The 27,679-nt window shown below is 34.3% G+C and overlaps 1 protein-coding gene across 3 annotated transcripts in view; it reads right to left on the reverse strand.

The window, feature by feature from the left end:
- The window catches only part of RYR2 (ryanodine receptor 2), a 694,605-nt gene that overhangs the window by 56,715 nt on the left and 610,211 nt on the right, over nucleotides 1–27,679 (reverse strand). For all 3 annotated transcript variants that reach the window (XM_087431907.1, XM_087431906.1, XM_087431905.1), the window contains 5 exons: nucleotides 24,866–24,919; nucleotides 12,916–13,015; nucleotides 11,580–11,659; nucleotides 8,433–8,509; nucleotides 7,563–7,636 (listed from right to left, as the gene is read on the reverse strand). In XM_087431907.1, coding sequence (XP_087288033.1) covers nucleotides 7,563–7,636; nucleotides 8,433–8,509; nucleotides 11,580–11,659; nucleotides 12,916–13,015; nucleotides 24,866–24,919 — 385 coding nt within the window. The remainder of the gene's footprint in view (nucleotides 1–7,562; nucleotides 7,637–8,432; nucleotides 8,510–11,579; nucleotides 11,660–12,915; nucleotides 13,016–24,865; nucleotides 24,920–27,679) is intronic.

Genomic DNA, 27,679 nt, shown 5'->3' on the forward strand with positions numbered 1-27,679 from the left:
ACATTCTTAAAATATTATTTGTAATAGCTGCATGATGGCCAAATGTAGATATTGTGAAGGGCATTCCTTTGGTTTCATTTTTAATTATAAGAGGATTATGATTTCTAATACTGTAATAAAGGGAGAGTTATTACAATATTGTTGCTGCTGATGAGCTTGTTCTTTGTGCCTTAGGTTTCTCATCTATAAAATGAGAATAACGTACACCCTCTACCTCACTGGCTTTTCATAATCTATGTGACCATTTTTATCAATTGTGGAAAGGTTAATATTATTAGTAGCAGTGGCAATAACACTAAAGAAAGATGGGAACGACATGCCCAGGTGAGGAATATAATTATTTGAATACATTTATTAAATGTGTTCATATTTTCAAAAAGTCATTTTAATTTTAATGGACCAAAATATTTTCAAAAATATTAATTGTCAATTGAAAGTAACTGACCTTATTTATTCAAGCTACCACTGAAAAGTAATTCCTATTTTAGAGATCTAATAAAGTTAACACACTTTTATAAGGCTACTGTTCTACTCACAACTGGCTTATCCAGTTAATAGAAAAGTACACAAATGTCTGCTGAAGTTCAATAAAAACAATTTTGTTCTTATTGGTTACTTAGACTATCCATGGACATAGGCCAAAGTTCACAGCCTTATCTCCAGACAAGGCTTGGTTTAATTGTTAATAATTGTTAATAAAATTAAGGAAATAAGTAAAAAGACTAATATATATTATGTATATATACATACATATATGTGTGTCTGTGTGTGTATATATATATATAAACAATTGAATTAGGATAAATAGACTCCAGAAGACCAAGATCCCCATTGTTGTAGGGTCTGGTCATGTCAATATCTCTAATAATGCAAAGATAAAACAATGAATGGTATGAAGCATAAGATTGGCCACTTCAAATAATTCCCTATAATCTATTGTTAAATGGAACTCAAGAGCCCCCCACTGCCATGGAGGAAATAACTCTGATTACTGATCTTTAGAGGACTTAAATATCTATATTGTATATGGCAAAATTGAAGGATTAAGGCTAAAAATATTTTTTTAAATAGTGAAAAATCAGGTATTTGATTTCAGGTGGGTAGTTTTCATGTTGTTGCTTAAATGACTTAAATGTGGCTGCTTAAATTATATTACAATTCAATTAGCAAAGAAAAAATTTTTTAAATGGATTACGACTAAGATTTAGTTAGTGACTACAGTGTGCTAGGCATTGTGCTAGATATATTTTCTCATCATTTCATTTCAAGTTTATAATAATCCTATAAATTATGTGATATGAATCCCATTTTGTGGTTCAGGAAACAACTGAGAAATTAAGTAACTTGACTGATGTCCTATAGCTATTAACTGGTAAAGGATTTGAATCCAGTAAACTTGAATAAACATTCATTAAGTGTTTCCTATATGCTAGGCACCTTGTGAGGTGCTGAGGATAAAAGACTAATGGGCATAATTCCTAATCTCAAGAAATTCATAGTCTATTGGAAGAGACAGGCAATGAACAGATAATTTCAAATGATGTGGTCTTTCTGAATCCAGTATGCCATAGTTTCTAAACTTCATAATGTTCACATCAGTAATGAATAAGATCTTTGACCGACAATCATTACATGCACTATATGTTATCTAAGTTGTGAACTCCTACTTCTTTCATCAATTTTGGAACCTGAAGAACACCATTCTCTAAGTACGTGGCTTTGGGAAAGTCAGTTGACCTCTCTGAGCCTTTGTTTCATCATTTTGATATGAGGATTAACAATCTCCTGACCTCCTAACTTCACAGGGCTCTTGGGAGAATCAAATTGGTTTAAACAAGTACAATTGCTTTGAAATATGCAAAGCACAGTAGGAATAAATGTGAAGTTTCAATGATGTGAAGTCATAAGTTCAAAAGACCTAGATTTCTTTTTTTTTTTTTTTAGATTTCTAAAATATAGAATTTCAGTGGGTTGTGGCTATGATAATCTATAAATTCCATTAAGTGCATGTATTTAAATTAAGGTAACAATCTGACACCAGTGCATAAAATGCATTCCTATTTCAGATCCCAAGACAATAAAAATGACCACTATGTGAAATAAATTAGTTACGTCCCATGGATAACAGAATTAAAGTACATGTTAGCTGTGGAGGAAAAAAATCCCTTTGCTTTCAAATTTGATGTGCAGGTGGTTTCTCTTATAACCTTAATGCCTTCCAGCTCCCATTACCCTAACTGAAAGCCTTCATCCATTCTATCCACCTACATCCTAACTGATCTCCTGCCTTCAGACTGTGACACCCATCCTACACACCGTTGCCTAAAACAACGGTTGTAAGCAATCCAACTATAACACTCTCCTGATAAACAGATTGATGTCTTTAACAGTAATTATGAAAAGTATACTCCGAAAAGCTTCCTATCATCTGTCATTAAACATAACCTCAGAGCTCCCCAACTGCCACGAAGGAGATCACGCTGGTCACTCTCTTTGGAGGTCTCAATGTCTATTTAGGACACTAGTATTCCTGAGAAATGAGAAATCCGTGCACTTTAATGCTACTGGATTCTACTGGAAGCATTTTTTGAACAACAGATGTTAGGAATTTAATTCCAAGTGGATCATTACATAACACATAATATCATATAAGTGTTAACTTATTTAATGTCTCTCCAAGGCCTCAGAAAGAAAGTACAAATTCCTTGGCAGGGCACAGAAGGCCCTTTAGTGCCTCCCATAAACTATCTTTCCAGCCTCTAGTCATATTTTCCCTTCAACCACAATAAGTTACTAACTGTTCTCTGACATGTTTTGTATCTTAAACTTTGCATATGCTGTTCCTTTCCATTGTAATGTCTTTCGTTGCCTTCCTTATCTACCAGATAAACTACTACAGGCCATATGTTACTTCTTGTGTGATATTTCCCCCGTACCCCTGGCAGCTAAGTACTTCAATTCAGTTGGCTCATACACACAGAGCATTGTTTTGAAGTCATCTGTTTACAAGTCTGTGTAGACAATACTGAGCTCCCAAAGAACTCCAATGCCTAGGACAGTGTCTAGCACACATAGCCACTCAAATTCAAATGAGTGCTTCAAAGTTTAAAAACTGTGCAAGGATGTTAAGAAAATCTATTTAGTGCCATGAACCAACATCACAGGCTTTCCTTGAAGAGAAAGTTTACTCACAGGAATGGCAGTGTAGTCAGAACCCAGGTGTTAGTACTGGACTATGCTTGTGAAAAGACTTTGAAAATCTGGGGTAGGAGACAGCCAATGAATAATCAAGCCCTAAAAATACTAACAAAAAATTAGGCTAGCCAATATTTAAAAATTGCTTCGATGATCCTTTTGATGAATTAATTACAAATTAATCCTTTTTGCTTCAACTTCACATAAACTTGATGAGGTCGCTATAAACACATCAGTAAGAACTTCAATTAAACATATTATCAGATACAGATGGAAATTTAGGAAGGTTAATTGGTAAAGTTTTACATAAAATTTTAAAAAATCAAACAATTTCTGAGTAATCAGATAAGCTTCAAAATGTTATCTTGCTTATGAAGTCTAGGACCACCACAAAAAAGTCAAAAAAATAAAATGGAATATCTTCTACTACATTCCAAGAAGTCTGAAAGAAGAAAAATTGCACTTTCAAGCTCATAATGATTTCATAATGAGGTTAAATGGTTCTGAGGAAAAACAAATTAAAAATCCAAGGATGGAATGAAATTTTAAATACTCATATAGGTTTTTGGTTTTGAACTTCATTGTATGTTAAAAGAAAACACGTATGACTAAAAAATATACAGAGGACAACATTGAGCACGTCACAAATCTACCAAACACACTTCCTAAAGAAACTTTTTTAAAAAAATAACAAGTGGGAGGTCCAGGCTTTTGTAGAAATGGAGGAAATTTAGTAAAGGAGGAACAGGGATACAGGGCAAACTTACATGACAATAACAGCAGTAGGAAAAGGAATATAAATGATTAGCCTGAAATCTTTATATCTGAACCTTAAAGAAACACATATTTCCTAATGGTATCTCAGTAACAGATTAGGAATGTCATTTGTGACTATAAAAAGTTCAAAGGTGATTTCAAAACTTCAACAATAAATGCAAAACTTGGCAACAGATTGGTGTCTTTGAAGGGAGCAAAGTAAAAGGGCAAAAAATACTACCTAAGTGAACATGCTGGACACAAAATAAGCCCCAAAGAATACTAAAAGATGGGGGGAAAGGGACTTGGTTCATGGAACTGCTAAATTAAATGGTGGAAGGCAGAATGCCTGCATTTCAGTCTTGTCCCGGTCACTTTGCTGTGTGACCCTGCACAGGCCAAATAATCTTTCTGTTCCTCAGTCTCCTTATCTATAAAATGGTGACAGTATCTCATTGGAGGGTTGTGGGTATCTAAGTTCATGCATTTAAGTTATACATTTTCTATGGCTATATAATTTATGGTCCTTTTACCATTATTGGGAAGAGATTTAGCCTAATAAAAACAGTTAGTTAGGATACAGAAGATTTAGATCAGATTATTTTCTCAGTGTTGAGGCTATACTGTCCAAGCCTCAAGCTTTGAAGCAACAATACCACTCACTAACAGATTTAGATTTTTCAGCTTTTTCTACATATTCCAAGAGGGATGATCGATTTTCCTCTTCTATGAGGATACAACCTTTTCTTAACTTTTGTAGAATCTAAAACAAAAGAATGGCCCATTACAGAAATTTTTAAAATATGCCAAAGGATAGAGTCAGTGCAGGGAATATTAATCTAGGAAATAGTATAATATTAACAGAGCTAATGGATTGCCCCTGCATGTTCTCCTAATGGGTCTTGATTAAAGCAGCAGTGCATATTCAGAAAGCACAATTTAATCTCCAAAGGCTTGTACACATACGAGGTACTATTCAAAAATCTCATCCCTTCTTTATTACCATCGTATACAATGTCTTTTAGAAACCTCTTTGAAATACCAATGCCATTTTTGTTATTATATTAGTTTGAGGAGTAAATATTTGCTACTGTTTTTTTAAATTCAGTCTCAAGAATGAAAATTAGTTTTTATGTTAAGAAGGTTTTTAATGAGTGATATTTTCAAAAGAAGAGAGAAAAACTCTATAGATCTCTCAGTACTTGGAAGGGAACTGGCAGAGCCCAGTGGCCACGAGGCAGCTCAGCCGGTCACAGCCCATGGTGGGTCACCACTGATTTCCCATGCACCAGTCTGTGCAGCCATAAAGCCTCAGGATGTCCAAGACAGAAATGCCACAGGGAGTCTACTGCATACATTCTACGATTCATTCATTTACACGACAATTGCAAACACTGAGTCCACCAGAAGTTTTTTTAAATGAAAGAAACGGAACATAACAAATCCAAAAATATAATTTAAATGCTTGTTGCCCCTTCATGTCTAATATGTTAATAACTGTACATTCTCATAGAAAGAAGAAAAAAAAGGAAAGCTTGGTATATAAATTTTTAAAATAATAGGATGCATAATGATGGAAATTAAATAATTTACTTGTTAAAATGGTCTATAAAAGGAAAAAATGCACAAAAAACTGTCACTATCAAGACTGTACACAAAGCTAACAACAAATAAAGGAGCAAATAAATAAAAGACAGTTCATTTTTAATAATTACCACGCTCATGAGTGATGACTGAGGAAGGGAAGATAGTACATTTACAGTAGTCGAAAGAAAAGGAAATGAGGAAAAAGAAAGAAGTTGAGATTTGGTTTTTGTTTTGCTGTTTGTAAGGAAATAAAAAGAAAACGTGTTAATCGGTTTGGGCAATTATTTTTATGTGTGTGTGAAAAAAGAATAAACAAACCAATCTCACATTGAGAGATGTAATGACTTCTAATGTTAGAATGGTCACTCTACAAAGTTATTTCTCATCTGGGACTCACAAATGTTATTCCAATCCATATCTGGCTGACAAAGGATAGGAGACTCGGTAAAATAAACCTGTGTGGCCACTGTTCCTTTGTGGGAAGTGATATGAACAGCAACTAAGGATGATTAATGGAATTGTGTTCAGAGCCTCTGGACCATTAGGTAATAACTATGGAGAAAAATGAAATTGATTTCTAATTCCAAGACAGAGAAGTCAGACTGTGGATGAGAATCATTCGCTTTTAGGCCCTTTACAGCTGGAAAATGCCCAGGACTTCAGTGAGACGGTAGGGGCAGGCAAGTAACAGGCCCTGAGGTTTGTAGCGGCTCTGAGTTCTCCAGATGGGGCCGTCAGGCCAGGTGTTGCAACTGATGACACAAATATCAGTAACAAAGAGATTTGGCCTCATATTTATTTTCAGAAAACCTAAGTAAGCATAGAGTGCTGCTGGTGATTTTTCTGGAAGGTAGCTAACACAATTAAGTAACCGTATGACTAATATTTAATGATTGAACCTATACCTTCAAATACCAAGCTGAAAAAATAAAACACACAGGAGCCATATAGAAGTAGCAGCATTAGAAGAGGTCTAAATGATATCTTTAAAATACAGTGCGAGATATGCAGCTAATTCTTTTTCCTATTGTCAGAACAAAAATATACAGAGATAATTAGAGAGATCAGTTAATTCTAAAACATTTCAGAAAGGCCAGCAGACTACAAATGGCAGACGGGAGAAAACTTATTTTTTGCAACAAGATTAGTTTTATGGAAGACCCCAATGTTCCAAAACTAATACATTGATAAGATGACAACTTCAAATCAGACCAAACAAACAAAAACAGATAAACACACAGGGCCTTACTAAAACTAAATTCCTTTCAAAATCAAACACAAAAGAATAAAAACAAATCAAAACAAAAAATATTGAAGATAATTATTTCTTAATAAATACTAACACGAATGTGCAACAATAGTTATTTCTGCTTTAAATGCACTGTGTGCTGAATTTTCTAGTTTATACACACATCTATTTATAGAAAGAGAAATTCTAAGATTATGTAAGTCATTATTTTTGTGCACAAGTAAATTAAGTGATCAGAGTTATTTAAACACAAAAATTACTCTTTAATTTCTTTCAAACAATTTGGATTTGCAAAGACATATGGATATGTGAGAGAGAAGGATAACTACGATAAAAGAGAGGAGATGGTAGGAATAGTGGTAGACTGAAGGATCTGAAAGGATTACTATCCTAAAGAGAGAGAAGAAACTCACAGCCTGACGGTTTGCTAAAGCAGCCAAAGAAAGTCAAACATTCTCTAATTTGGTTCATCCATGTGCTTTATAATTTTATAGATAATTCTCTAATAAAGGATCTATATCTGCTACCCAACTAGGGGAATGGCCACTGACAGTAGGTCTGGGACAGAAAGGGGTTAATGACTGACGTGGGAAGGTTGGATTTATGGTGTGACCTGTGTGAGTGTGCAATTATGAACTTTTAAATGAGTCACATAAGCATTTTGTCCATTTTAAAATAACCTTGTATCTCTCTGTATTGAAAAGGTCATTGATAACTGACTCATTTCAGGGAAGAAAGGGAAACAAGTGATATTTTTAATTGAAGTGATTAATACCTGATCCTTCCTCTGTCACCATTCCAAGTCCTTCAGCTTTGTTTTGTCGCTCAAATGCATTTAGGTCAAGGACGCTAAAAAAACAAGGAGAAAAACAATTAGAGGACTAATGGAAACTTTTCTTTCTTCAAGAGAGCAAATGTCTAAAAATCATATATCTTGAAATGTGAACCCAATGTTAACACACACTGAAAACATGTCCCAATTCAATGTCTACCAACCATATTCTCCTAGTAGCAGACTAGCCCCTCCCCAGGGCCTACACTGAAATGATCCATGTGAAGGTCAAACATCAGGCATTAATGGGTTTCAACTTTGGGAGCACATTACAAAATTAGCAGACACACTGAAATATGATGATAATAATAATAATCATCTTTTTCCAGTTGGAATAGCTTATTACATTAAGTGTGTGTCAGGTTCCGTGGTCAAATGCTGTCTGAATGATTTCAAATATTGTAAAAAATAGAAAATGATTATCACAAATTAGTTGGTTAAGGACCATTTATTTAGAGAAAATGAGAAATGGTCTACAAGCTCCCAAATAAAACTAAATAATTTCTTTTTTCTCTTTTAAAAATCAGACACTACTCATTTTCAAGTATGGAGAATACACATTAATTCCCCAAGGTCCCTATTTAGGCACAGGGAAGACTATTTTAAGACATTATTAATATTGAGTAATTTAGTAATTAAGACATTACTAACACCTAGCAAGACAGAAAACAAGACACTACCTATTGTCCCACTTTAAAGTGTGTTTAATCATTAAAAATTCTTCTATGTATAATTATTGTCAGTAATGTAAAACAAACACTTTGAAAGATACAACCACTGAGTAGACCCACAACAAGGAAAGCCTGTGCTTACCTACATGACTGCATCAGGCCAGCAAGGCTCTGAAAGAAGCCCACGTCCTTTTTCTCCTTGAGGTAGTCAAGCATTTTCTATAGTAAATATATAAACCATATGGCCACTGAACACAAATTTTGATTTTTGTTAAATAAATAAACAACAAAAACATGCTTTCTATTCTGGAATAAAGATAAAAAAAATATTCAGTGCATACAAATATTACTATTGTCATTTTTACCATGAAATAGTGACAAGCATGTCAAAGCAAGATAGTTGTACATTTCTATGCCCAGCAGTACAGAAACATGGCTTGGAACAAGGGAGTTGCTTTACATAACCACAATAAGCATCATAAACATCAGGGAGAAATAATACTCAACTCTCTTCTAGTCACTCTTTAAGTGTTTGGAGATTCAGATACTTAGTTCAAATTTACTGGGAAAAAGATCCCTCTGGATACTATTCACAGATTTCCATACAAAAGCGAGTTCCTTAAACAGCATTACAATCCCAGGGTTGTGACTACCATATGTTAATGATATAGACAGAAATTCAGTTTCCATTACCATACAAGGAATGATAGGAATCATTTGACTATTAAAGTTTTCTCCTCTGTTCTCAGAATGATGTCCAGATTCGGTCAAAATTTTGGTTAAACATAAATGTAAAAATGCTAAAGCAATGCATAGCTCTGTTTTGTTAGCTGATTGTTACATCCCCTAATGAGACAGCTATTTCGAATGTGGATAAAATGTGTTGGAGGTTTCAAATAAGAAGTACACACAAGATGATAAGATGATAGAAGGCACATCAAAGGTTTTAAGAAAATGAAGATATTGCTCTTTTACAAATATTGAATAGGAGGAGAATAATTTCAATTATCAGTGCTGTCTAAACAGGGCTCAGCTTAGCAGTCAAAATTTTGGTAGTAATCTTTGTTCAGAAATCAAAGGTAATATAAAACTAAATATGTAAAGGTTGCATACACACACATAAATATAGTATATGTATATGTATATATATATATACACGCACATATACATATACCTTCACAAGCATATATATACACATACACACAAATATGTACACACAGAGATACACAAAAACATAACCATTGGGGTGGGGGTGATAACTTATCGGTCTAATGAAACATGAAGCATTTGTTAACCACTGGTCTTTTAAAACAAAAGGTATATGGCTTAGAGGGTCAAAGGGAGGTGGTGGAATATATATCGAAGGTTGAGAGAAAAAAGAAAAAATCTATATAGATGACAAGTACATATGTTACATGAATCTCAAGTTTCCTTTCAACTCCAAAGATTTCTGAATATATATACTATACAATTAAGGTCTTGAAGTAAAACATAAGGCAAGGGAAATTATTTTTTGATAAATATTGTGGAGAGATTAGGTAGGTTTTCTTTATTTTTTCTTTAAGTCATGTAGTCATTTACTATGGAAATCCAAAGAGGATATCTGTAAATTGGGTGAGGAAAAAAGACATCTTTATTTTCACCAACTTCTAACTGAAACTCAGCATTCCTTTCAGCTATTCATCTAAGCGATACACACAAGCAGGATTAGCAGTGACTATGATTTTTGTCATCAACAGAAATTCCAGATATTTTCATATCACATTTTAAAATATTTAGACTAATCATTTCTTCTCAATAATTATTAGAACAAGTACTAGATCTCTTATTTAATGAGTTCATAAAGAAATGCATATTATATTATCAAAAACCTGTTTTATAATATTTTGGTAACCACAGGTCAATATACTTCGTTTCTTTTGTAAACCTGTGCAATTTTTCTCTGGGCATTTGTAAACATTATACAGAGAGGAGTCCAGAGGATTCACCAAACTGTCAGAGGCATTAAAAAGAAAAAGTCAAGAACCCTGGCTTAGATCATATCTATGTTCTCTTCCAGTCCTAAAATGTAATGATTACATTTACAGAAAAAAGTACACAATTAGAGAAAAATGTAAAAATGAAATTTTTCAGCAATTCTGGGTTGCTACTTAACCAATCTAAAACTTCACCAACCTAAAAGCAACCTTCCAATTTTCTCTGCTTTTCTTTTCTTGGACTCAAAAGTTTTCTAGGAGCACATTCATGGCTCTGTGCCACTGTTGTGATTCTGAGGTTCACAGCAACTTGAAGTGGGACATCCTAAGGTTTTCATTAGCCTCCCTTTCCTTCTATCAGGGAAGCCCTTTATCTGCCTCGCTAAAACTTACCCAAGAAAGAATGGTTATTAGTCCCATGTTTATAAACCATGTTTCCTCATAAAGAAGCCAGGATATAAAAATAAGAGAGAGATCTTAGTCTTAGAAAAACACAATCTGCTGCTTAAATTATGTTTTGCTTTGCTCTTTTTCAATTAGCATAACATTTTTTTCTGAGCTCAGGGCCACGCTGTAGGCCATGTGAATGGTGTCCCCGGAGGTGTGCAGAGCAAAACCGTGACAGTCTGTTTCTGGCAGTTTTTTTAAGTTACTCAGATACTCTTATTTGAATAAACTCACAGACCTCGGCCTTCAGTTGGATATAGAGACGGCATTCTTTGTCGGAACTGATTGAAGTTATTAAAATCCTAGCCCAGATCATGTCTAACTTTTAAACAGAACGCAGTTACAAAAATTGATTGGGAAGTGATTTTCTCAAGTCTTGGGAGACTAGAAAGAACTACAACTGAAAAAATTAACAGTGCATTATGTTGACATGTTAACCAAGGAGAAGGCTTCATACTATATATACAAGAAAACCCCTAGAATCAACGTATAGAAGGTACAACACTATAAAACATGTTACCAAACTAGGCTCCCTAGGAAAGAATATTTATTTTTCACTATTAAAACAAACAGCTGGTTTATGCTGACTTATTCACATGAAATGCAGTATCACAAATGACATGACTATATGACATGACTTCAGACTTCTAAAGAGAGTTAGTGCCCCACATGGGGTGTTTAGTGTACTACTTAGAAGGTATTTGGATACTGGGACAAGATGACCATAAAATAAAGACATATTTTACATAAGAAATGAAAAATTTTACAACTAATAGTTCTTTTAGGATGACTAAAATAGTTCAACAAGATGACTATATAGTCCATTTGTTTGAAAGTACATTATGTGAATGGCTTAAAGATACTACCTGCTGTACTGTAGAGTTCCCACCATTTAAGATAGCAATTCCAAGCTTCAAAGTAGCAGCTACCATTGGTCCAGTTTCACCTTAAAAATATAAAAAGCAGTGTTCCTTAAATTATTTTACCTGCTACATGAACCTCTTCTGTCTCAAAATGTGCACTTTAAAAAATATTGTTACACCCCTACAAATCGGTATAATGGTGGAGTGGAACAAACTGACTTATATACCAAAAAATTAGAAGAGTAATAATGCATATTTTGCCATCAATGTTTTTACTAAATTCTCTGTGATATATCCAAGAATTGACTATATGAGAACACAGAAAAAAAGAATAGGAAGAAACAGTCAATTTTGAAACAGAGACCTAAAATTATTGAGATTCAAAACTAATCATGTGTATTAAAATAATATTGAAATGAATATCAGCCACTTAAAATTTTCTTTAAGGAAAATTTCTCTCCCTCCTCCCTCAACAATATTATGTTTAAACAATTTTTATTTCATCACTTTTATCTTAATATATTTATAGTCTTGCTTTATTAGGATGACTAGTCACAATTTTAAGTTATTCAAATAATAATGACAAAATTTTAAATCCAATTGACTATCATTTAGTATATTATATTTTATTTTTACATTATTCACCTCTGCTTGTCTTAGAAATAGAAAAAAAATCCCCATACTTGGGAGAGGGGCGCTTAATAACAGAATGTACTAGAATTACTTTTCCATTCCATTACAAATTATATTAATGTTTTCACAAAGAAGATATCACTAATGTAAGAAAAATCACCTTAAAATGGCTGGCTACTGAGAAATACAATAATACTTTATTAAAAAGGACTCACTTAAAAGTATCACTATTTATATCAAGGGTCTACAAACTATAGCCTGACGGCCAACTCCAGCTTATCATCTGTTTTTGTAAATAAAGTCTTACTGGAACACGGCCACACTGTTTCTATATTGTCTCTAGTTGTTTTCATGCTAGTTGCAACAGACCACATGACCTGCAAAGCTAAAAATATTTACTATCTGGCCTTTCACAAAGACATTTATTTGCCCACCTCTGTTTTATAAGATCAGTTTGCTAGAGTTGTGTCACAATATAATTTCTAAAACTTAATGAACAGAAATAAATCTTTTAGTAAGCCTCTGAAAAGAAAAAGCAACATTGGTCTTGGTAAATAAGATCTGGCATTTGTTAAGTTACCTGACCGAGTCATGAACGAGAAATTCAGGGACAAAGTAAATCAGTAGAATTGAAATAAGGGAAGTCCTAGAAAGTAAAGTGGAAATCCGAAAAACAAACCTTCCGAGGTCGAGAAATGAACCTCACCTTTGCTGGCACTGATGGTCTGCAGCACCATCTCGGCAGCACCGCGGTCGTGGAGCCTGGCTTGTTGGTATAGAAGCTTTTGCTTTTCCATTTCTTTTTCCTGAACACAAATCCCAACCATTTATGTTGTGGCCATCAGTAAGCACAGCAGCTTTCTATAAACCATATTTTTAGTCATCTCTTCATGTTTGGGCTCTATGACAACATTATGGACCATTTCAACACCAACAATGCCATTATACAGATATTAACATATCCAACTCTTGGTTTTTCCCTTTATATTTTTCTTGATATACTTTTGGTACTGGTTTATCAGGATAGATTTTCTCAATTATAATTATTTGATTAGTCCAAAGCCTGTACCATAGTTTTGAAGTACTGTACTTCATCATTGAAACTTGCACTTTCTGAATTATACATTTGTGCATAAGTTTGTCACATTTTTAATAATCTCCCATGTCATGGCCATAACTTGATACTGCTCAGCAAATGGCTTGAGTTGCAAGTTATCACTGAATGACAGAAAAACATTAACTGAGATGTGTTGGAGTTTAAGCAAAATTGAAAGCTGATATGGATCAAAAGGTAGGCTTCAACTAAGTGGTGGACTTAGGATACAGATCTCCCCAGTCACCCCCCAAGAATAAAAGAAGCAATGTGCCTTTATATTTTGTATTCTCTGGTGGTAACAAACAATACCGCATGGTGCTGCTAGAGCAATGGCTTGGGTTTGTTCTTTTCCACTTAAACTACCACTGAAAACATAAAGAAGAAAATAAAAATAAAATATAAAGGCACAGCAAGTTCAAGACTGGTAGGATCATTCACTTGAGCTATCCAGTTCGCTGGAGAATTGAGACGGAACTAAGCAGTATAAGTTGCAAAATGAAAGTTGCATAGAGCCCTATGACAGCGAGTCCATCAAATGGCGTGGTAGAGAAGCTTAGTCAACGGGACATGAAACAGTCAATCAGTATCATGTCCATAAACACAACGGCCAAAACATATATGACCTAAGAGCAGGAAGAGCTGCAGCAGAAGTAGCCAGAGTGACAGCTTTGCTGCCATAAACTTTCCATCCAAAGTACGGAAAATAGACACTGGAAGATGGAAGAGGTTTAAAAAATGAAGGCTTGCTAGTTACAGAATATGAAAAAGAAAGTAAACTAAAAGGAGGGGAAAAAGAAATGGGCTCAAACAAATGAAAAAAGAAACCTTTAAATCAAAAGCAACCAACACAGACATTTATGCTGTTACCAGAGAGTTCTCGCCGAGGCTGGCAAATTTGTTTCTTAAATCTTTGATAATATCGTGCTGCGAAAACAAAATTGATCAGGGTTTTTTTTCACACTATAGTTAGAGCTCCTGTGGTTAAATTTTTATTTTTTCTTAAATTATGTGATAGGCCTAAATGGAAGCAGAGAAAAGAAAAAAAAAGGCAGCTTTGCTTTGTATGTAGCCATGCTAACATCTAAAAGGTTTGCCTTCATGTTTAAACCTCTTCCTGTGAAGTCAAAAACAAAACGAAAACAAAACCACACAGACACACAAAACCATATTGTCATTACAACACAGTTTCAGAAAAACCGAAAGAAGATCCTTTCGTCTGCTCTTTAGGTGTTGTTTAAAATTGGTGAGCAACATTTGATTCTTCCTTTTAGACCCAACAATCTTTCACTTTCCTCCCATTGCCAGAGCTATAGATGGAACTTTTGCTTCCCAGCTTAACCAACTCCTTTTGTAAAAGAGTTTTTCAGTAAGACAATGATAAGAAATTATTGGCTTAATGAACTGCCCTATCATTCTCAACAACTAACAGGCAAGAGAGTTAGAAAGAGCAATTCTTTTATTGACCCAATAGAACATATAAAGATAGTCATCAGGAAACCCAAAGAAGATGGAAGATGGGAGGATGCCATATATTCTTGACGAAAACAAAACAAAACCCTTTGCCATTCGTGCTCCCAAAGTAGGTAGACCAGCTCAAAGATTTGCCAGAACAACTTGCACAATAGATTCTAAGTTCCCAGTATCCTCTTCGGTAACTGAAATTACACATGGCGGACGGATGCCAGGAGGATAAAGAAATAGACAGGAGATCAAACTGCCTTCTTATAAAAATAAACTCCCTTGGCAAAGATCACTCTCATTTTTCTTATATAGTATCTAAATTTCAATAACAAAAAATTATTGAAGGGGAGATGATGAGACTCATTTGAAAAAAATATTGAGCTAAAAAAGATATACTGATCTAGAAGCAGGAAAACCCATACTTCATAAAGAGGGATCAGGTGGACCTCTCTCTTGAATTTCCTCTTTGTTAGATTGAGTTGGAAGCTGTCTCTTCAGAAGCTCTTTTATATTATTTCTTTTGGGGACTTTGTCCTTTAAGAACTGCTTCTGGGTATGTAATTTAATCTTGTCATTGAAAATTTTATCACAACATAAAAAAATAAAACCTCACAAGCTAAACCCGAAAACTGAAAGTTTTCAGACAATAAAATGATGGATTATGTGGAAAGAAAAAAATTCTTTCATTTCAAATTTATGGCAGATTAGCTTTTCTAAGCAAATTGAAGACAGATCTTTTAAAAGTATCTTACTCAGGGAACTAGCACCTTGGAAGTACCTTTTTAAAGCATCCTTTTAAAAGTAGGGTTTCCCATCCCACCCCAGATTCTGCTTAAACTGGGAAAGGGTCTTAAATAAACGTTACGCCTTCAACCTGCAATGAAGAATTATCAGCTCTTATTCTAATAAGATTGTTATGAGTCTTTTCAAGGTCAAAGGTGATCATAAATTAGAACCATGATCAAATCACAGGCATTGAAGGGAAGTATTCAACATCATGCTTTGCTTTTAGTATAACTGAAGTTTATAATAAAATAGCTAATATTCCATTTTTTTCTAAGAGTGACTCAGGTTTTTAGCACTTATTGGGGGGAAAGTAGAAAGGCCTAAAAGAAAAAAATCCATTTGGTTCTTCAATAATTTGCCTTATAGGAGAAAAAATATTGGAATAAGAAGAATAAATTACACTGTCCCTTGCTTCTTGATGGAGAAAATAGTTTATGCCCATAATGGAGTTGAAAATGTATTTTAAACCAGGGCAGCCTGATGACAGCAAAGAAATTCACATTGTTTCTGAAGGAACTTCCTCAGGTACATGGACATTTGGGGCAGCACTGTGCATCACAGGCTGAGGCTACCAATTCTATAGTCTGTGCATCATGCCAAATGAGGCCCATTGGCCTGATTTCTTTCTTTGCATTTTCAAGCCTTTAGCAACTGCTGAAAAAGTTTTCAAAATCTTTTCCTCTCAAACTGCATGTGGCGATAGTTATAAGTGAACAGAAATTTCCAGGACTTGAACTTTCTAAAAATATTTCCCTTAATTTAGTAATGTTATAAGTCAATATTAAATATTCTTATTTGGCATCTTAAATGTAGTCATAACCTACAAGGTGGTATTGAATCTCAACATTACATGAAAAAAAGATGGAAATATAGAAGATTCAATTGGATAATTATGAAGCAAAGATGAAAGGCAGTGAAACAGTAGTAATAATTTGGTTAACAACACAAACAGGCCAACTCAGACCACAGAAAAACAAAAGTATGGATAACAGTCACATTCTCCACTTCAATTAATTCTGTTCTGTATTCCAGCTTCTGAAACTGTAGATTAGCCACATTCATATAGAGATGACTCGCAGTGCTAGGATAATACTTATAAGATTATAACCTTATTTAATAATCGATGGTTCCCCAAATTTTTAGATTTTAAATTTAATTTTTAAAAAACCTAAATAAATTTATATGGTGGTCCCTAGAAGTAAAGCTCCGTAACAGAAGGGGCCATAGCTGGTTTGTTTGTTTGTTTGATCCACAACACCAGTACATATATACAGTATATCCAACACAGCTCCCTACACATAAGAGATGTTCAAGAAAATGTGAATGAATGATAGAACTAAATAATGTGATATCATGCAGTATGTTCAATTAATCTGAAATTTTATAAATGTTTTCATTTGAAGAGCTACAAAGCTAGTCCAATGTGAAAAGTTTATTCAGTTTACTTTCAGTACATGGTCTAAGAAGTCTAGAAACATACACACATAAACCAATAATAATTCTCCAATTGTGGTTTTTAGCTCATTTAATTTTTTGTCTGTACCTTCTATTACTACCTATTCTCTCTGTTGCTGAACTATCAAATAATATAGTAATCTTCCAGAGTTCTACTTCTCAATAGGATGAACATAGTTTCTAATGTTCTCTCTTTAAAAACAATAAAAAGTATGTTTTTACCCAAAGCATACTTTATTTAAATGCCAAAGTTTTACTAATAAACGATCAAAGACGACAAAAACACTAAACAAGAGAAACGTAGTTCAGTCAACGTGTTGCAGGCTCTGAAGTTTCGATGTGCTGTGCAGTGCGACTTGATGGCTTACTTCTTCCTGTACCAAATATACTTGCATTTCGGTTGGAATGTTGTTTCCCCTGGATTCAGCATGTTTAGAACTAATTAAAGCTATGCTAAAACAATACAACCCAGTTGAGTTGAAATAGTTTTCTATTTCAGGTCCTGTTGACAAAATTTATACTACTCTACAAAAAGCCCCACTAACAAAGTATAAAATGAGAGGAAAGAATGAGTAACTCTAAAATCAGAGGTTATCAAATTCGCAAACGTAGGTTGACTTATCATTAGAGAGAATGTGGTTTAAAATGGATGGATTTAAACAAAACAGAGTTAAAAGAGCCTTCATTTACCTACTTGTTTGTTTAAGCCTTAAATGCACTGGATACTGCCTTGAATACAGAAATAAGTGCCCTGCAGCTCTACTAGCAGCCCCAACAAAAGGGAGAGCAAGAACAAAAAGGCGACTGACGACCTCTAATCACTTGAAGGTAAGGTGAGATCATGACGGTGCCAGAATGTTGGAATAATTAGCGAGAAAAAGAAATAGGAGACATTTTATCCTAGAATGGATCATAACAACTCATTATTTGGATTTCAAGATCTCCCAATTCTAGTAGTTCTAGTGTTTGTAATTCTAAATTTTCACAAATTATTAACCCCACCCCAGATCAACTCGTGAGGAACAGCTGCCCTCTAAGCACCCGATAGTCTCAAATTCCCTGCCAAGTGTTGTCTGTTTAGCTGACAGAAGGATTTTTCTGGAGAGTGTCTTAAGGATACGTAGTTCTTCCACTCTTTCAGACACTTGGTACTCATCCTACACTAAGCCATCCTCAGATGGCACATGGACACCTGAACTTTACCGTATAAATTCTCAAATAATTGCTTTTACTGAATTCCTGAGGACCTTTATCATTACATCACATGCTGTCCTTTTCACAAAGACCCTCAGGAAAAAAAATGCTTCAGGAATTTTTGTTTCTCCTAAACAGGACGACTGGCTTTATTTTATTGATATAGTAAACTGCTACATTTATGTGATTTTATGTTTGCTCCCAGAAAGCTTGGAAAATCAGTAGTGCTGACAACCTGCAGCAAATGAGCGAGCCTCTATGGCATGGGTTTCTGGATTAATCTCAAATTCTTAGAAGGCTGTGCTGTGTGTCCCTAAATGCTTCTCATCTCTCAATGCTTTTTTCTTCTTCATCTAACTGCATTATGTATAATTGTGTGATACTTTAAATACCAAAATAGGAAAAGGTAGAGATACATATATATGTACAGAAGATAGACATTATTTTCCATAAAACATTTTTATCGCGACATTCCTATTCTAAAAAACATGGGGTCCTTTTTCGCTCCTCCACACAAGATCAGAAGAAAAGTAATGAAAATGTATATGTTTCTACCAATATTTACACATTTAGATAATTATGAAATTTCCCTGAAAATAAAAAAAATTTATTTACGAACAGCAAATCAGACAATTTTAAAGGTAGATATGATCCCTGAGAACATCTAGTTCAAAGCCTTTAGTTCAAGTAAGAAAAAGCTGAGGCAAAGAGTAATTAATTGTGATGTACTGAAGGTCACCCAGTCAGCAGCTGGATGAGAATCCAGGTCTCCTGCCTTGTGCAGTTCTGTGCTCACCATATGGTAAAAGTTTCTCTGCGGGCTTCCCTGACTTGATTTTAGTAAGGAAGTGAAATTGATTAAATGTAATAATAATAACAAATACTTAAAGAGCTTATTATGTGATAGCCAATGTTCTGAGTGCCTTATAGGTATTAACTAATTTAATCCTCATCACTATCCTGTGAAAGAGATACTTTAATTAGCCCCATTTTATAGAAAGGAAAATTGAGGCTTAAGATCACACAGCTAGGTGGTGGAGCTGGGATTCAAACACAGGTGATTCATTCATATATCTGTGCTCTTAATGATTCTGCTGTATCCCATTTGTTGTAGATAAGGCAGTCAAGCATAAACTTCAGCTGGGATTATTTTAAAAATGACAGCACATGAAGTCATATTATTGTGCACGTCAAAAATGCACAATTATATGTTTAAATATACGTTCTATACAGTTTGCTATTTAGGTCCACACACTCATATGCATGAATTACCATATATAAAATATAGAGGACTGTGCTTTCTGGGAATTTTCTTCATACCAGGACCAGTACTCCACCCCACCGTAGCCCCCTTCTCTCCAAGCCTTGGCGAGTAGCCTTGCTTCCGAGCCAGGGTGGCCCTAGAAAGAGCTTGCACCATTACTGTGGTTATGAAAGCTGGCTGCCACCACCACTACCAGTCACTAAGAGACCCCATGCTGATGGAGACAGAGAGGCTGCAGTGCCTGGACACTCGGCAGGCTGGGTCCAAGCTGGCACTGGCTTCCCCAGGGGCTGCATGGAAGAACTGGTTAATATCAGCAGAAATTATGAAGAAATCAACTCCCTCTGACCAATAAGAGAGAGGAGGTAGGACAGAACCAGCAGATAAAGTGCTCATCCTTATTCCCCAGGAGGCACTGTTCCATGATGCATATGGTCTCTCTAGGGGCATCCAACAGGACTGAGCACATAGCTGTGCTGTTGAACAGCTGTGGTCAGCTCAAGAACGCACTACCTTGTATTTGCTCTCCCTCCTTCCCTGTATCAGTTCTCTTTTTCCCTCACTTTTACTTCCCTGGGATTGTAACACCTCCAACCCCAATAAAGTGTTAGCACAATCTCTTTGCTCTGTTTTCTAGGGAACCTGGTCTAAGATATGAGGGCATTCCTTGAGATCAACAATTTCAGTACATAAAATGCAGTTGGCAGATTGCAGCAATAGACATGAGTATTGGAGAATTCTGGCCATCAAAAATTCCTTCCCCCTTCCCCTCTCTGATTCACTAGTACAACAAGCAACTCAACTCTTCAGTCCATATTTGGGATACCATAGAGCTTCTGCAGTATGAACTAACAAATGGTACATTTTCTTGATGAAAGGAATAACTGTTTCAACGTTTTATATCCATAGCTATATTTTCAATTTCTTTATTTTTAAGGGTTCTCTTTGGTAAAATTCAGGAAGCCCTTCTAATTTAAATTGTTGTGTTCTTATGAATAGAACTATATAAACTCATTCAAAGATCAAATCAAATTATCTAGCTATTTCAGAGGGTACATCTTATAGCCAATTCACTCTTGCAGAACTACCAAAAAAATTGGAATTCTATTCAAAATTAGACCATTGGAGGGATCAGACAAAAGCGCTTTTATCACTGGGTAGAGCTATATAACATCATCCTTAAGACAATTGGGACCTAAATTGATTCTTCCATAATGAACATACTTTGGAATATGAGCTGGGTATCATTCTGAGTACTTCAGCAGGTATGATGTCATTTTAGTTATGCCTGAGGCCCATTTGGGAGACAGTATAAGTTAGTATGCTAAGTTTTTACTACAGAATGTCAACTCTGCCACTGGCATATTTTCTATGTAAGACACAAGAAGTTCTCTTTAATCAATAGCACAGAATAATGGGACCTCAAGGACTCACTCATCAGAGAATTCATCTGTGAATTAGAAATTGGGCATTTGCCAAAAGATGATGCAATTTGCCTAATATTTGAGAAAGACAGTCTAGAAGGCAAGTTAGTGCTCCATTCCTCTAGCTTATTAAGTTCCATTGTCATTAATTTAGATTTTTCAGTTAGTAATAAATCTATATTATAGTACCTTAGTATTCCACAGAAATGCTTTCATTGAATTATCATTCAATGCCACACCTTTAGATTTTAGACAATGGCAATAGAGGAAGAAACCATTTGAATAATGTTTGTTTATTTCGCAAAATCTTGGTTTAAAAATGTGTTCTATTCTGGTACAAAAGCTCTCTGTTGATCAGGGTGAGAAAATTCATCATGCTCAGAAAAATGAAGTTACTTGACTTGAAACACTATTATTTATTTGTTTCTATTATGATGTGCTTTGGCTTATGAAAACTTCAAAGCTAAATAAAGCAATCAACTGCAGTAACTAACATTTCAGGTAATTGCTAAAACATTTCTTCTTTTTCAATTAATATTGGCCTCTTTATAAGATTTAACTGTCCTTTTTTCAATTATCACACACTTTATGTTATTCCCAAATTTGTTTAACATAATTTGTTTTAAGAATTATTGAAACTGCCAAATAACCTTTCAGATTCATTTTAACTTAAATGAAAAATTTCACTATTAGACTGTATCTAAATGATGTTAAACAACCAGACATCTCAATGGAAAAAGTCTGGTACATTACTAAATTTAGACAGAGAAAGTAATAATCCAGTGGACTGGTCAAATTTTTCAGTGGTTTTTTTTGGTATCACACGGTCAACATGAGACAAAGTATTTTCATATGTGATCGACTGAACACAGCTCTGCTTTTCAACTTGGAAAGAGTTTATATTGCTTACTCACAGAGTTTATATTTTACAAATAGTAGATTGTTACACAAATTAGGCATAAATAATAAGTTATAGTCCCAAATCACATGGAGAGTCACTAAAACATCTGATTAAGAAGTGAAAATTCCCAAATCTTGTCTATTATGTTACGCCTATGAACATGCGGCATCAATCACCGGCAGCTTTAAAATCCTGTCTCATGCTGGGACAGTCATACCTGCTGATTTACATCCTCTTTCTTGAGATTAATTGCCACGTATCAGCACTGTGTGAACTTCCTGCCCATCATTCTAAATCCAAGGCATGCAGCCCATTCTCTCAGGCCAGGCTCCATACCTCACCTGATTTCTTGTCCTCAGTCCAATCTGAATCCTAGACTTAAAAAGCTAAGACTCCACTACTAGCCATTCCCAGACTTCTTTTCTGAATAGGGAACATTTCTAATGTCACCAAATTTGACCCTATTTACCAAACTGGACTTGCTTTTAGATTTCCCTGAAACTGCATTCCTCCTTCAGAGTAAAATGATTTTCTTCACCAGCAACACCTTCTCATCCTGGCCTGCCTTATCTACTCACACCCTGCAGAAATCAACATACTCTTGGGGCATGAACATCAGTGCTATCTAGAAAATCAAATCGTTGGTTGATGTTAGAAGGTCCCTTCATGTTTTTGACCCTTAACAATTCACAAGAATTCTACCTGAGATAATTAGTGATAAAAGTGTAAAAATCTACCAAATTAGTATAACCTATTATTTAAGCCCATTATTACCTACTATTTAAGCCCATAATATAATATTAAGTGTTATGTCCATTATTGCCATTAACCATTATATCCATCCAATTGGAGCTATATCTGATAGCATCTGCACAAACTCAAGTTTTTAAATTTACGAGGCTCATAATGTAAGAACAATATATTCCTCCAAATATAATAGTGAGTTAAAATATTATAATTAGTTTCTTCTAAATAGTTTATTATGATATTCTAAATTCATCTTAACAGCAAATATTTCACTTTTTTTTTTTTTTTACAGAAGGCAAAGAAGAATACTTTACATTTAAAATGGAAAATCTTTTTTTTTTAACTGAAGTCATGATGAATATTTTCTTCCTGGGATGTTTATGATTGCTTTTCCTACTAAATAGTGTCATGAAAATAAAATGTAAGCTTAACAGGGTTCATATCAGAGTAAAATTTTTGTAATTCTAGATCAAAATGTTTTCTCTTAGCAAATTTTCCAAGAACTTAGCTATTCAAAATATTAAGAGAGAGAAATGATCATCAAGTTCTTCCCTACAATGAAATGTTGAAATCAACAATAAAATTGTGGAACATAATCTCTAATTACTAACCGAAGCTACTACTAACATAATGGGAAAGCAGATTTCTTTCCAATCTCACCAGCAATGCCATTTATCACATCTCCTTTCAAGTAAAGAGACTGGTATTAAAAAAAATAACATCAAGAGGGATGACGCCAGAATGCCACGCTGAAAAGTCTCTAGCTAAAAGTTAATCACCTAAAGGGCTGGACTCTTTCATCCCAGCATAGTATGCAGCTCAAAATTAACACGTAGGATAAAATTTCAAATTATGAGTCATTTAAATTGCAAGAAGAATAAACCTGTGTCAAGGAAAGGATACTGAAGAGACCAATTGCATTGGGGCTACAAACTTGTAGAAAGGTTACAAGACCTTTTATTACAAAAGAATCCAAGATGTTGGGTCTAACAAAGGTAAATGTCACAAGAAACCGAAACTCAGACCCAGACAAATACACACATATATATAGTTTTACCTTGCTGCGTTGGGATCCTGTGACCTTAAGGAAGGATGAGGACAAGAAGCAAAATAGCAATAAACAACCGCTCTGAAGACAACTGATAGACCATAAATGGTGTGCACTTCAGAAAAACAATGTTATTTGCTGCCCACAGCTCATTCTAATTTATCTCAGTTTCTAATCAATAAAGATGGATTTCAGAATAGAATACACATACATTAGAAAAGCTTATAGTGCCATATAGGAAATTAATCTTATGGCATTTTTCTCAGCCAGCAATAGTCATGGGTTATTCTCTTGTTTTTTTATGTTTTACACATTGACTTCAGTGCTGGGATGCTCACATCAAATTGTTTCTGAGAGGGGCACTACTCTACGTCCATCCTCACCTATGCCTTTTTGTGGGTCCACTGTAATTAAAGACTTACTGCTGGTTACTAATATATTTCCAGACTCTTCTAACTCAAAGTCTAGTCATGTAAATAAATAGAAAAGAAAAAGAACCTAATCTATTTCCTTCCATTTAATTTCTTTTTGAAAATTCTAAAAAACAAAACAAAAGAAAACAAAGAACCAATAAATAAGGAGAGTGGTAGTTAGCAAACAGCTAGTTTTTCTCATAAAAAGCAAAAATGCAGTCTAAGCAAAGGAGGAAAATAATATTTACTTTCCTTCTGGCTAATTAATATCGAGCAGTATTTCAAATCATATGGATATTTAAAAGCTGAGAATGTTTGAGAAAATAATTATAAAAAATAGAACATAGCCCTAGGAATATATGCACTCCTACCTCATGCAAGCATACTGCATCATGTGCCACCATCTACATATGTACAGGGAATGAGTGACCTAATTGGGTAGAAGTCAAAGGAGGCCAAATCTTTAAGACTTCTTCAATTCAGAAAAAAATATCAAACCAAACATTTAATTAAAAATTCAATGCCGTGTTGCTCTTCAATAAACATTTTCCTCACATCTGTTGGAAATTTCAGATCACAACATTCATTGAGATGAGAACAATTTGAAGCAATCTCATCTCTCCAAGTTCTCAGGAACACTCATTCTGAACATATGGGTTTTATTTGATTATTTAACTATTCTATGTTCCTTGGTCTTAACTTCAGCAAATGTTAGGACTCAGATATGTCCATCCAGCTTCTGACATGCAGTTCCTTGACACAATAAGCTGCAATAAGCCATGAAGCAAGAAACATAAATGTCAGTTATAAGCTATGAAACAATGTTTCAAAGTAGGAAAAAGACAAATCTAGAAAGATCCATCTTACTTCAAAACTCTTCACTTCCTCTTCACCATCATCATCTTCCTCATCATGACAACTCTGATACATGTAAAAAATTAAAAAGGTCAACAGGATTAGAATATGTTGAGGCAGAAATTACAAAAGAATTTACATAGAATTTACCAAATCACTTGTATTAATCATCAACACTGTTTAAATATATTAGATATAATATAAATATATTAGATATGATACACTTAGAGGACATGATCAATAAATTCATCTTAAAAGAAAATTATATTGTGCTTTTACAAAATTAAAATATTAAATTACCAATTTTATACATAACATGGAGATATTTACGAGGTCGACATCATACAACACAAATACTACTTATTCATGCATTTGCCTTGTTCAAACCAAACTGCAAGCCTTCAAGACAAGCGTCATTGTTTTCTCTTGTTTTATGCTGCCATTACAACACACTAATACAGACACATGCAATAACTATGAATTAAAATTAATAGAAAGCATTGTCCATTAATTAAAGTGAATCTTGTAATCTTTTTTTTAAAGTTCATTATTTATTGTATTTGGTCCAAAGGAGGAAAGTGAAATTCTAACTGCTACTAATATTATTCTTTTATAGAAAAATGATAAGACTAACTATTCCATGATTTTGAGTTATATTGCCAGAAATTACAAACAAGTTGTGCTAATCCATGCATACAGTTTTATCTAATTCCCATAGCTGAAATTTTTGCTTGAAAAGGAGGCAGAGTGGTGTGGTGGTTAGATCCATGGCCTGAGGACGCAGAATGCCTGGGTGGAATCCTGATGCTGCCAATTATTATTTGTTTAGCCTAGGGCATGTTCCTTTACCTCTCTGGGTCTCCATTTCCTCATATTTAAGGTAGGAATAAGAAAAAGAATACCCGGGTTCCTGAGAGGATCATATGAATTAATATATGTAAATTGGTTGCCACTTAGGAACAAGTGTCTGAAAAATATTAAGCTTTTAATTATCTCAACTGCTATTATTATTATGGTTTAGAATTAGGAGTATCATGTTGACCAAAGGAAGCTGGTCATTGACCAATACATGTGGTAGGAAGAGACCTATAATTCTTCAAAGTTAGATGGTTCAAACCCTTCTAATGATTTCTTATGGTTGGTAAGCACTCAGTGTACCAGTGAAGTGCATGGAGGCAAGTGGTTAAATATAAGGTACAGGTCAGAAAAATACTTTTAATTTGGTGATTCACAGTACTTTGAATACGGAGATGAAGTGGTGATGGGAGGGAGGGTACAAAATGTGATCTTTCTATCCACTTAACAATAAATCCTAAAAGGTTTGTCACATTCTTTCATTCATTCAACAAATATATACTGAGTATCATCCTTTCCATTTAGAATAATAAGAATGTGAACATGGTCTGCAAAGGAGAAAATAAGGGGACACAGACCTGTGACAATTTCACTATGTGGAAAAGGTGTTAAATAGCACGTGTCACCACAAAACCAAAGATGTTAATTATTTATTCAGAGTGCAGGAAATTTTCTACTCTGTGTTAATTTTCTACTATGTGCTAATGTCACCTTGACACCTATGTCATCAGTTAACCAGGGATTTTGAAAGTAAGAATCCATGAGGACTTTAGCAAAATATATCTAGAAGGCAAATCTCTAGTCCTCCATAAATATTAGTAAGAATCCATGAGGACTTTAGCAAAATATATCTAGAAGGCAAATCTCTAGTCCTCCATAAATATTGTACATATAATGTCAAATACAGAGGAATTTTGGCTTATGTTCTCCTTAAGATTATCAATGTCACGTTTCCCTCCATCTGCATTAGTAATTAGAAGTGAAGTATGGGCATTTTATCAGGTAACAAGGATGGTTACTATTTAATCTAATCAGAATACTAATATCAAATGTCTCTTAAGGATATGATGTCTTCAATTTTCTCAAATTTATTATCTCCTTTATAAATTATCTTCAGAAATACTGGGGAGAAACAAGGTTTGAGTTGAAGAATATATTTAGAAAAATTGTCATTTTGAGTTATAATGATATGCTTTTAAGCTATAAAATTGAAATGATATGTTTGCCTTTGTATGAAGGAATTTAGAGCTCTAGCTGACAAATATTTTTTACAAAGAATTATTTTGAAATAAAATATTTTAAACTGTTTTTTTAAATCTTCCTAAAAAAATTTACTGAGATTTGCTTCTACTAAGGTTAAAATTTGTGATTTTTTAAAACCTATTAAGCCTAAGAATCTATTGGGAGTATATATTTGACAAAATTCATGAAACCCTAAACTACTTTAAACTTGTACTGATTGGCATGAGGGTATGCTGGTACCACAAGGAAACTATAGCAGATCTCTAGCACTTTGTAATGTATTGGACAGAAACAGAAGGATTTATAGGCATAGGAGATACGATTTTCAATAGCAAACTGCATCCACGCAATATATATGATAATGCCAAGCAAACAGTGACTTCTATTAGATGGTCCTGAAGCACAGGATTTAGCTTTCTGGATCAAAATGATCAATTCTAGGCAAGGAAGAATGATACCATATGCCAGGGGAAAAAAGTAAATAAAATCCATACATAAAGAGGCAGGAGCATGGAATAGAGAATTTAGAAGAAAAAATTAGAGAAAACTAAAATAGAGGATACTTCAGACCATTCAGGTATTCACATCAAAATTCAAAATTGGCAATGAGAATACATAAAGCAGTACGTAGGGCAATTGATCCAGCCAGTATCGGCTGGAAATTTGATTCTGCTAACCAAGAATATTTTATACATTCTTAAGTTGCCTTTCTGATTGTGGAACTCCTCA

This window comes from Ceratotherium simum, chromosome 6, assembly GCF_057802395.1.
Source record: "Ceratotherium simum simum isolate JZ-2026a chromosome 6, ASM5780239v1, whole genome shotgun sequence".
Classification (NCBI taxonomy): domain Eukaryota; kingdom Metazoa; phylum Chordata; class Mammalia; order Perissodactyla; family Rhinocerotidae; genus Ceratotherium; species Ceratotherium simum.